Raw genomic sequence first — 12,884 nt, forward strand, 5'->3', positions numbered from 1 at the left:
TTCTAGCCACTGACAAGTTAAGCTCCTTAGAAACAGACCTTAATGCAAAACAGGTAGAGCACAATTTTTTCGACAAAGCTTCGATATGTATGTCCCATTTCAGAGAATTGTCCACAACAAGCCGAAGAATTTTACAGATTTTACGACGTCAATGGTGGTGTTGTTAAGTACAAAAGGCTGCAACGAGTTTTTATACGACAAAGCTTTAGTTTTAGAAATGTTGAGACACAGGAGGTTCGAATCGCACCAAGATTTAATGGTGATTAAGTCATTTGATATAATCCTATGAAGTGCCGTGATGTCCTTGTTGCTCCAAGTTGTAGCATTAGAAGTTATAAAAAAATGATGGAATGTTTTTTTTATAAGAATTTTCTTTTAGAAAAAATATTAAAACAACTAATACTATGCGACGGAGCTGTTCGCCGGTGAGCAATGGGTCGTAAGCTAGTGAAAATTAAATTGTGATAATTACGTCTTTATAATATACTGGGCGCCACTCAGTTTTCCATTTACTTTCAAAAACTTCTAAGTTGAGAACTGAGAAATCAACTCAGAATATAGGTATTACTTATTTTAGGAATTACACAAATGAAACGCTGAGATAAACTAACAACTAAGTATAATTAATAATTAAATGTTAATTAGAATAAAATTAGACTATGAATAATTTGATGTTTGAAAATGTTGGTTGGTAAATAGTATGTATTAAAATAGATCACTCAAGATGGTAGTTAAATCTGCACGCTTCTGAATATTAATATTTTATTAATTATTCCGCAAAAAGTCTGGCGATCTTGGTACCAAAATATAGGGACTCTTTATATTAAAAAAACCGTACTATGTATATATCAGAAATATGCATAACATGAATAAAATATTTCAAAGTGACTCTAAAGTAATAAAATATCTAATATGCCTGAAGGGCTTGAAGCATTAAAGTGAACTTAAATTATATAAAAAGAAATGATCTGGCCTTTTATATCCGTTCTGGTCACAAGCTGGTTGTGGTGAACTGCTGGAACTGGATCGTGATTAAAACGTCTCCACCCAGACAGGATCGGAAAATGCTGTATATTCAGGAGATTCCTCCGTTATTCAACGTGCATATTGTAGGGACAAACGTGGCCCAAATGTCAGATACAATAAACAAAATGGCACCAGAAATGCGTACCATAAAATAAAACCCTGTACAAATAGAAAAAAGGTATTAGGAAACGTTATGTAAAAAATAAAGGTCTTAACCTCCGCTCAGAGGGTTTTCCCACACAAATTTCAAAAATGCCCAAAAAAACGCCGATAATTCTATCGGGTTCAGCTTCAACCACCAATATAGCGATAAAGGTAGGCAAGAGGTATATACCTATACCGTCAGAAATAAAGTGACGAACAACTTCGACCGGCTGAAATAACTATCCAGAAATAAACTTGTAAAAAAATAAAAGATAATAACAATACTTAGAATGCCATCTCGGTGCGAGGACTCAAACTTGAATTGTTTAAATAAAATAATTCTGTACATTTATTTAAATTGTGTGAATTTTAAATAAAATGCTACAAAGTGAAGCTAGTGTCGTCCGCAAAAAGACATATTTTGCCACTGATGTTTATGTTAGCAATGTCGTTAATAAAAAGAAGAAACAAAATAGGGCCTAGTACTGAGCCTTGTGGTACTCCACATTCTATTGGCTTGCTAGAAGACAACGTGGTATCCACCCTCACAAGTTGACTTCTGTTGCTCAGATACGACTTAAACCATACGAGAGATGATCCCCTGAACCCATAGTGTTGCAGTTTATTAATTAGGATCTTATGATTTACACAATCGAACGCCTTAGAAAAATCACAGAAAATTGTTGCTGTAGAATGATGGTTGTTTAGGCTGGAGTAAACTTTATTAAGGAGAGAAAACATAGCGTCATTTGTGGACTTGTTGCTTAGAAATCCAAATTGATATTCACTAAGTATTTTGTACTTAAACAGAAAAGATACCAGCCTTCTTTTAACCAACCTTTCTATGATCTTAGATAGCGTTGGAAGGAGTGCAATTGGGCGATAGTTAGAAGCTTCATCTTTGTCTCCTCCTTTATGCAGAGGAATGATTATTGCCGTCTTAAGACATTTTGGAAAAATACCATTTTGGAACGATATGTTTATTAAAGTTGTTAGGTGATTCAGAGTGCTTCCTGGCAGATTCGAAAACATTTTTAAAGTTAGCCCGTCGGTCCCAGGAGAGGATTTATTTTTGATGGTATTAATTGTACTGCGAAGCTCTTCTAAAACTACGCGCAAAAAAAAAAGAAACTGTGTAAGTTTACATTATCATTAGAGAGATAAGAAAGTGGATCATGAGGAGGACATATGGTATTAGTTAAGTTTTTCGCTACATTTACAAAGTAATCGTTAAGGTTCTCAGGTGAGGTAGAGATATTGCTAGACGAAGAAGCTTTGTTTCTCAATTCATTCACAATAGACCATGTTTTCTTAGCAACATTACCAGAATTGACTATTCTCCTATTATAATAAAGGTCCTTAGCGGCTCTTATAGTCTTATGATAAATTTTTCTGTATAGTTTTACGTAATTGTGGAAGAGACTGTCTGAGAATATTTTTAAGTGATATAATGAACGTATGTTTTTAGAAGATATGCGTAGACCTTTAGTGATCCAAGGTTTATTATGCTTATTTTTTATAGGCCTAAGAGGAAAGGATTTGAACGCTAGACTGGTTAATGTTTTTACGAAAATAGAAAATTCGGTGTCGACATCATAAGAGCTAGTATCCCAGTTGGTTGTTTTACATGTGTCTGAAGCATTCTTTTCTGAAAAAATACGGCATAATTTACGAGGGGCATTTTTTGATTTTGGACTTTATCGAAAATTCAGTTAAAACTGCTTCATGATCAGAGAGACCCGAGCTAAAGACGTTGCAGGCGATGGAGTTAGGATCAAAAGAGGACACAACATAGTCTATAGTACTAGAACTGGTATTGGATATTTTGGTAGGCGAGCCTACATGCATGGCTATTCAAAAGAATCAAAAATGGACTGAAGAAACTCCTGAGCAGCACATACACTAAGAAAGTTAATATTAGGATCACCACACAAAATTAATTTGCTTTTTTAAGGACAGGGACTCAAGCAAGCTTAGTAGATTATGACAGAATAATTACACGTCAGAGTCAGGTGTTCTATAAATACAAATAATGTAAAGGTCATAAGCATTATGGTGGACAATAGAAAATTCGAATACTTTTTCAGATAGCAAATCATTGTACCTACTATATAACTATAGTTACCTCGTTAAAAGTCGTTGTTTAAAGACATTATCATAGTACCTCCATGAGAAAAATTTGTTCTATTAAATCTAGCCAATGTGGTATAATTTTTTAACAAACGCAGGCTCATCAAAAATTTAACCAGTGCTCAGTTATGGCAATGATATCTAATTCAAGTTCTTCTAGTAAAAGATATAATTCATCTGTTTTATGTCTTAAGGACTGAATATTAATAAGGAGTAGACCAAGCTTGCTATCGCTTAACTTTTCAGAGGGTGTTTGATCCTCTGTTCGCGTCAATTCAACTAAAAATTTTTACTCTTATTTGGGGAGCCACTGGAATAATATTTGCCATGAGTTTCCCTAATCTTTTGAAGTCGTAGAAGGCTCTCCGCAGAAAAGAATGACCTGAAAGCTGAAAGATCTGCATCAACTTCAGTTGAACCAATACCATAGGCGTTGTGGAAGCGGTAGTACAACTTACGCACGGAGTCCAGGTCACTAGGTAGCCCTTCTGATGCAAGCATCAATTTGATGCTGGTACTAGTGTGTCCTTCAAAACACACACTGGATGGTTGGTCGTGAAGATAGGCAAGGAATAGCCTAAGAGATTTCAAAATGGAGGGGTCCCTCAAGCTGGCCAACACGTAACGTCCATTTACCGCATCTGAGACCTGAGACAGCCGTACTATAGGTGGAGTCATCGGGTCCATAACTACCAAACCATCTCTCTTCGTACTTCCCTGTAGCTGTAGGTAGCGTGAGCTTCTCAATGATGTTTATTTTGAGTTTTTTTATGGTTCCCGGCGGCCACATATTTATGTCCTTAAGCTGCACTAAGTGACACCTCTTTAGCACTCCAATTTTGAAATCGGAATGGGAACTGTCCTTATTTTTCAGCATTGGATGAAATTGGTTTGGTTTGGTTTGGTTTATATATATTATATATATATATATATATTAATTTATTTTATTTATTTATTAATACCAGTTAATTTACAATGTAGAAATACATGATAAACCGCAGAGAGACAGAGCTCTGTACGCGGACCGGTTTAACTTAAAAAATTAACAACTAAAAAACTAAGAAGTATGAAACAAAAATAAATATAAATACAAACAAAAATAAAGATCAATTACTTATAACTTAAGCTACAGGCGATCAGTATTCCGCTTTAGCCAAAACCTGATAGTTCTCTTCAAATTTTTCTTTTCCACTGTTAAATTTTTCAATTCAGTTGGTAAGAGATTGAAAATTTTTATCGCTTTAATGTAACTGTCTTTATCACTTATTCTTTTGCTATTTTTTGGTATAATTATGTTTTTGTTTCTTGTAATACTTTTGGAGTTTATATATTTGTTTTTTAAGATCTCATAGTGAAAAGTTATTGCTTCTAAGTTATAAATTTGTTCAATACTTAATGGATTTTTGTCTATTACAAAAGAGTTGTTGTTGATTACTTTCAGTATTCTTCTCTGTAATGTATTTAATAGCGTAAAATAGTTATCATAAGCACCACCCCATGCTATAATACCATAACTAATAACACTTTGAAAGAAGGCATAATAAATTGTTCTAAGCATTTCAACATCCATGTATTTTCTTAGTTTATAGAAAACAAAAATTAAATATTTAGTCTTGCTAATCAGATATTCAATTTGTTTATCCCATTTTACATTAGAGTCAAAAATAATACCCAAATATTTACAACAATCAACTCTTTTTACATATATGTCTTTAATTTTTATTTCAACTAATTTAGGAACACTATCTGAGTAATTTCCAAAAGTCATGAAAACAGTCTTATCAATATTTAAAGACAGTTTATTAAGTGCAAGCCAATTTGCAACCTTATCTAGTAGTTCATTCATTTTTTTAATACTTTGCTCCCAAGTGTCCTCAGTAGCAATGATTGCAGTATCATCTGCATACGATATTATACAACCATCCTGTATGCCAATTAATAAATCATTTACATATAAAATAAACATCAATGGCCCAAGGATAGTTCCTTGAGGCACTCCAATAGTTACATCTTTATTCTCGCTTATATAATCATTAATTTTAACTCTCTGCTTTCTATGCTCAAGATAACTTTTCATTAGTTCATTGGCCTTGCCTCTAATTCCCATACATGAAAGCTTATCCAATAATATACCATGATCTACCGTGTCAAAGGCTTTTGCCAGATCTAAAAAAGTTATTAATACTGGTTTGCTTTTGTCTAATTTGTTATAAATGATGTTAGTTATATGATTTAAAGCGTCTGCAGTTCCTATTCTTTTAATAAAACCAAATTGTTTTTTAGATAAAATATTACAATTTATAATAAATTTATAAATTCTTGAATGAACAATTTTTTCAAAAATTTTTGCAATATTCGAGATTAAAGAGATAGGTCTGTAGTTAGATACCATAGATTTACTTGAACTTTTATGTATGGGAACTATATCAGCTAATTTAAGTGCTACCGGCCAAGTCGATTTCTCGATGCATAAGTTGAATATGTAACTTAGTGGCTCTACTATAAAATCAGCAATGGTTTTTAATACTTTAGTATTGATCATATCGACTCCACCATTTTTGAATTCAAATTTAGTAATTATATTATAAATCTCTATAGGACTGGTAGGTTCTATGAATATAGTTTTCTTATTTAATTTTGGCATTCTCAATGACTGATCCAGTGGCTTTACTATTTTATTACTCAATTTTCTTCCAACTGAGCTAAAATAATTATTAATTGTATTTACTATCTGTAAGTTGTCAGTAAGTTTTTGGTTGTTCTCGTTTATTAAATAGTCAATCTTTGTTTCTTTTTTGGTTTTCTTTGATATTTTAGCATTTACAAAATCCCACAGTTTTCTTGTGTTATTAGCGTTGTTTCTAATTTGATTCTTATCAAAATTTATTTTAGCATGTTTAATAATTATACTTAGCCTATTCGTAAATTGTTTGTACTTTAATTTTAATTCATCATTGCTTCTATCTTTAATCCACTCATGGTACAGTTTATCTTTCTTATTACATAATTGTATAATATCATTAGTAATCCAGTTCTTTCTATGTCTCGTTTTCTTATTGTTCACAATCATTGAATTACTAATACAATTTTTAATGCTCGAGATTAGAAAATTAATAGCAACATCTGGATCATTCATATTGTACACTTCATTCCAGTTAGTGTACATGCATTGTTCAATAATATGTTGTAGTTTATATTAAAATTTTTAGTTTGTTTTATTTCTTGAAATAGTTTATTCTTTTTTGATGCATTTACCAAGAAGTGCTTTGTAAGATGGGCAGATATTCCTATTTTTAGCTGCATGGTTGATTACATTTATTTTGATTATATCTAATATTAAATCAATACAATTCCCACATTTATTGTCTGTATTTTTGTTGAGTGTTTTTGCTGGAATGATTCTGAGTACAAACCCCAACCAGATATTTCATTATTTCTACAATTCTTACTACTAATGACCATACTTTAGCAAATCAATGTTGAAATCACCAACCACAAAGTGATTTCTATATTTTGAACACTTGTAACATATGTTTATTAAGTTGAATTCATCAACCCTCGAGGACATCTATTCGTTCCAACATAACTTTTATATAGATAACATGATTTTAGCATAAGAATTGAACTTACTTCATTGTAATAGTCCATATTTTATTGTCTTCATTTAAGTATTTATACACAATGTTCCAAGATTCAGTACAACAAATTTCAGATCATTTGATAAGATATCTTCCTTTATAAATTTCTAGGCTTTCAAAATTCCCAAATCATAATCTAATATTTATCACTTTGATTCTTATATTATTACTTTTTCAACCTCTATTGAGAAATCCACATCATTAGAAATTTTCCCTAGTAGTTCTTTAGTTTCAGTAATATCCATAGATCTATTACATTTTGATGATAATTTTATCCTTAATATTTGTTGCCTTCTTACTTATGGATAGTTTTTGTGTTGTTGAGTAATAACTGTTTAGTCTTTATTGTGCACATTGTTTATTTGTTCTTTTTATAATAGCTGGTACAATCTCGGTATTTTCAAATTTGTTATTGGTTACTTTCGTAGCTTGTGCAAATGATTTCATTTCTCAATTTGATTTTTTGTTTTCTAAATTAACTATCTTCTCTTTATAAAGTTAGGTTTTCATTTTCCCAAATCATGTTTTATTTAAGACATTATTTTTATATAATTTCTTCTACCTCGACAGATCTTTATCATTAATTTGTCTTTGACCAAATTGATAATTGAGTCACTTTTAATAACCAGAAACTTCATTACATTTGATGACTAGTTAGATCATTGGAAGGATTATTATTACTTTTTATTATCATTCTTCTATTTTTTTTTGTTTCTAAAACTAGTTTATTCTTGTTTTGTATTACTTTTTTTGAGGAAGCAGTTTTAGCCAGCGTTGCCAATGGTCCAAAATTATATTCCACGGCGAACATACCCAAATTACCACATAATTCCACAATCACTATATTGTGCACATTGTTTATTTGTTTTTTTTTGTTACACTGGACGATAATAGCTGGTACAATCTCGGTATTTTCAAATTTGTTATAGGTTATTTTAAAGGATTTTGCAAATGATTTCATCTCAATTTGATTTTTGATGTTTTCTAAATTAACTAGTTTCTCTTTTAATCAAAGTTAGGTTTTCATTTTGCAAAATTATGTTTTGTTTTAAGACATTATTTTTATCTGTAATTTCTTCTATTAGTTGATCTTTATCATATAATTTTGTCTTTTACTAATTGATAAATAAGGAAAGTAAAAGAAACTTCAAAGTGACATGACTAGTTAGATCATTGGAAGTTCACATTATTACTATTTAGTAAACATTCCACAAGATTTTCATTTTCTAAAGCTACACATTTTGTTTGGTATTACTTTTTTGAGAAGCTTGGTTTTGGCAAACCCATATCACATTCGGAGTCTAAATCTATATTGGTATTTGAGGTTATGTCATCATTACCACATAATATATATATATATTAATATATTATTTATATATATATATATATATATATATATATATATATATATATATATATATATATATATATATATATATATATATATATATATATATATATATATATATATATATATATATATATATATATATATATATATATATATATATATATATATAAGAAACAAAATGGGACATAGTACTCCTGTGGAACGCCACAACTTAAGACCTGTCTCCTGGATGAACTGTCTCCAACTGAATTCTCTATTGGACAGATATGATTCAAACTTCAAACCACTTACCCCTGAATCCATATATTTCCAGCTTGAACAACAGGATGCTATGGTCCACGCAATCAAAGGCCTTGACTAAATCACAAAATATGTGTTTCTCCAAAGAAGACAATATACGCCGAATATGAACGGTTAATGTTCTCAGTGTTGCTAAGGAGTTTCCCTCCAGCTTTACCGCATGGGTTAGTCGATCCACTTCTACAGAGCCCTGCATGTCGAAGAAAGGAGTAAATACAACGGGATACCCATTGGTGTCCCAAGGTTGAGATCAGTAGAGGCTAGTCTTCTATCTAGCCACGTATCCACTCCACGTGAGACATGACCACAGAGGGTGCCCTCGAATGACGGACAGGATATTCCCATACGGCATCGTTATGCGTCTTGTTACAATTTCCTAGCCACGACAAGCCAGTGACAAGACAGATGCTCCTTAGATCCAGCCAAAAAGGAGAGAGAATTCCTAGGGGGAATTCCCTCTAGCACTTGACAGGAGCTTCCCCACCAACGACAAGGTGTCGTATCTCCTAGAGGAAGTAGGAGGTCACTTAATAACGAGGAAAAAATAGATTTATAAAAAAAAAAACAACAAATGAGGATTCTAATTTTATTTGCATTAAACAATAAAAACGGAAATCACAAAAATAACTTATATTAGAAAAATTATTGTATACACATCCCCTGACAAAATATTTCGGGCACTGTAAAATTTGTGTCCAATTTTATGATTTATAACTTTGTTATTATTCATCTGATTTTCATGATTCTTTTACAGTTTGTAGGTCTATTTACTGCATTTTTATTTACTATTATAATAACATTCTTTGTATATGTTGTATTATACAGGTGTATAATCAAAACATTGTTTTTTGTTATATATATTATTATATTATTTTTGAGGACTCGGCCCTCGGACTAATATGCCCTGCCCCTATTTCGACCTTGCGAACTCACGAGAAAGATAAGGAACAGCGGCTAAGCAAAGACTGGATTATTCTAGGCTCTCTGTCTTTGGGTATATAAACCGAGGCCGGTACCAGGACAGAAACAATCAGATACGATAGTCGTGCTCACGCCTTTTAAAATAAATTCAAAAAAATCCCGTTTAGATAAATAGTTGTAAATAAGTTTGTAAATAGTTCTATAAGTATTTTATCTTTATTGTTCTGTTATTTAGTGTAAAATAAATTGTGTTTAAATAAATTTGACTTTTTATCCACACGGAACCGACGAAAAACGTAACATTATTTAATTATAATTTATTATATTTAGTAGATTTAGGAAATTTAGTTCAACGGATGTAGCAATTTTATTGCAGCGTCAGGCAGTATTGTCTAACTAATTATTATATGGAAAATTTGACCAATTTTATGATGTAATTGTGACATGAATAAATTATTATTAATATTATAATTGCAAAACAACCTATGGGAAAATTGAGGATATTTTTTTTACAAACTGACTGCTGTAATTTTAGATGTATTTAAAATGTTGACAAAAAATCAAGGGTATATAGTGAAATTTTTTGCCTAGGGGTGTATTTCATATCCTCGAGACTTTATATATTTTATCGAGAAAATTTAATAAATAAAAGAAAAATTTATTTGGGCCTTCCTCTACCTTTACCTCCAACTTTGCCTCGTTTATTTGGTGTACCTTTCTTCTCCTCCTGTTTCCTTTTTGCTGGAGTAGACCCCAAAACTGTAAAGAAACCGTCCAGTCTAGCCTGAGTGCTTGTACCACGCGCCTTCACCAATTTACTAAACCCATTTTTTATTCTGTCCTCGCTAAATTGTCTGTCACCACAAAGAAATTTAATCATGCCCTCCTGATCAGGTTCAGACCATTTTAGCTAAAACAAAAAAAAGCAAGTGAATATGTTAAGTAGAATTAGTGAAAGCGTCGAATTAGTGAAATAATACCTCAAATTTATTTGGATCTGTTACTTCTGGGTTATAAAATAATTCTCTGGCACTCTGGTAATTCCAGTTTTCAGGAGGACGATATTTTTCTACATCTATATTTTTCAAAATTGTCTCAATGTTCTTATGCTGCTTTATTAAGTCAATTGATTTTTTAGGACCAATACCTCTAATACTGTCTGCATAATCACAACCCATTAATATACAGAGATCTATAAACTATAAAAAAAAATAAAATATAATAAAACATGATTTACAAATTATTTACTTCATTATGTGAGAGTTCCAAGCCTTCCAGCACTTTATCCAAGTGTATCTCTTGTATTGGCATCTTCCTTGCCTCACTATAAGTCATATGACGCAATAAGACAGTCGAACCAAATGTGAGAGCATCCATATCTTCAGTTGCTGTTGCAAAAACCTTCCCTGCCTTTACCTAAAATAATTATTATAATATCTATAAAAAAATACATAAATAACTTGCCAGAGCTGCACATTGAGCCTCAGCCTCACATGGAGCTTCAATATATGGTACACCCATTAAACTTAATAACTGCTTAGCTTCATCATTGTGTTTACGAGTAACTTTTACCAATCTTCTGTTAAATTTATCCATCTCAGCAGTATCGCCCGCCTCAGTTGCTTTATCTAACATCTAAACAACAATATCTCAATACAAAATGAATAATAATATATCAAAAAACAAACCTTTTGTGCTTCGGCCCGTTTTTCCATACGCTTATTAAGTTCACCACTTTTCAGTTCTGGTGGTTTACCATCAAAAACATACACAGGTTTAATTCCATGCTCGAGAAGTCTGATTGTTCGGTAAAATATTCCTACCAAATGAGATGTTGTCTCTCCATCTGCCGTTGTTAACTGAGCTCCTTCTGACCTTACTGCAATGAGGAACTGATAAAGAGACATAGATGCATCGATAGCTATCTTTCGCCCTGCAAGTTATAAAATTAGAAGATATTTTGCACACTTCCAAAATAATTCCATACCAAAATATGTCTTAATATCAGTTTCTTTAATAGCTTGTGGAGCAATATCTGCTAAAAGTTTTGACAAATTTAAAATACCCATGCTGGCGTTTAAAACGCTGTAGACTTAAATTTTAAGGTATATATATATATATATTTCAACAAGATTTGAGATTCACAGAACGTTTTGTTTCTAAATCCAAATCAGAGCCATAAAATAATAAAATAAACTAAAAGGCAGACTAGAGCATCCAATTTCCCGCGGAATTTTAATTATCAGCTCTGTCCTCTGTCAACATTTGTCGTCAGTTTTGTCAGTTTGTTTAAGTGGGCCTGTCAGTTTTCCACAGAATACAAAACTGAACTATTGACAGTAGTCTACCACATGCCTACCAGTAGTCTACTGTCTGTTCTGCGATCGTTCAACATTACGTTATAAGTTATAAGATGGTTATAAGTATCTTCAAGTGCTTCAGGGTACGCCGGTATGCGCGTTCAGGGATGGTCAGCGGCTGAGTACAAGGGGCGCGTTCAGGGACGGTCAGCGGCTGAGGTGGTTTCCCTAAACGGTCTCGTTTTACACTCAAAAAAGTCAGCCTCTGAGCAAAATACCTACTCAGCGGTCGGCCAACCGCTGTGTTCCTTGAACGCTGAACGCTCACACGGTTATTAAAGGCTAAGTAAGCGACTTCCCTTCAGTCTGTGCCTCGGTCTATTTTTACACGCAACAACGAACAGTATTTGCCCAGAGAAGGCCTAGAAAATAGGTAGATTGTATTTGCCAAAAATATTCTACCTTTCTGTATCTGTTAGCAAATGCAGCAAATAGACGTCTCAAGGTCAGGCACTTAAAATACACCATTACTGGAACTAATAGTTTTAAAGCGTATTTAAAATAATGTGCGATAATTACGGTGAAAAATACGGTAATTTTGCATCGCCACTGTGCGCGTTCAGGAAACTTCAGGGATATCTTACTCAGCCATAAAATTAATCAGCCACTCAGCCGCTGACCCTCCCTGAACGCATCCTGAATAGAGGTGGGTTGTGAAATCGCAGTCCGCTACTTTGTCACAGCTCCACCAACGTCGCAGTATGTGACTGCTCCAGTTCCAAGAAAATCGCAGTGACATTTCGGAGCAGTTTACAAGTTTAGGACATCTGCGCTCGTGAGTAGCAATAGGAGCAATAGCAGGCAATAGTGTAAATTCTGAAAATGCTCCTAGCCCCGTCGCCCGTCAGACTGTTCCAGTCACAGTCGTCGCAGGTCGCAGTCGACTGGAGCATAGTATATTGAGTATATTCTGTGTACTGGAGCTGTTGGGAGTTTGGGAACGGGAAACGTAGCAGCGTTCGCTTTTTCTTTCATGAATCTAAATAAGATATTTATGTATTATATATTAATCAC

At 32.8% G+C, this 12,884-nt stretch overlaps 1 protein-coding gene across 1 annotated transcript; it reads right to left on the reverse strand.

The window, feature by feature from the left end:
- Positions 1-9,161: 9,161 nt before the first annotated feature.
- LOC115874147 (flap endonuclease 1) lies at positions 9,162-12,479 on the reverse strand. Its single transcript, XM_030889241.1, has 6 exons — positions 11,498-12,479; positions 11,199-11,443; positions 10,975-11,145; positions 10,759-10,926; positions 10,491-10,709; positions 9,162-10,420 (listed from the first exon to the last, which is right to left on the reverse strand). The coding sequence occupies exons 1-6, from the start codon at positions 11,577-11,579 to the stop codon at positions 10,169-10,171; spliced, it is 1,137 nt and encodes a 378-aa protein (XP_030745101.1). The 5' UTR covers positions 11,580-12,479; the 3' UTR covers positions 9,162-10,168.
- Between the last annotated feature and the right edge of the window lie 405 nt (positions 12,480-12,884).

Source organism: Sitophilus oryzae, unplaced genomic scaffold (assembly GCF_002938485.1).
Source record: "Sitophilus oryzae breed Bouriz unplaced genomic scaffold, Soryzae_2.0 scaffold_122_pilon_pilon, whole genome shotgun sequence".
NCBI lineage: Eukaryota > Metazoa > Arthropoda > Insecta > Coleoptera > Curculionidae > Sitophilus > Sitophilus oryzae.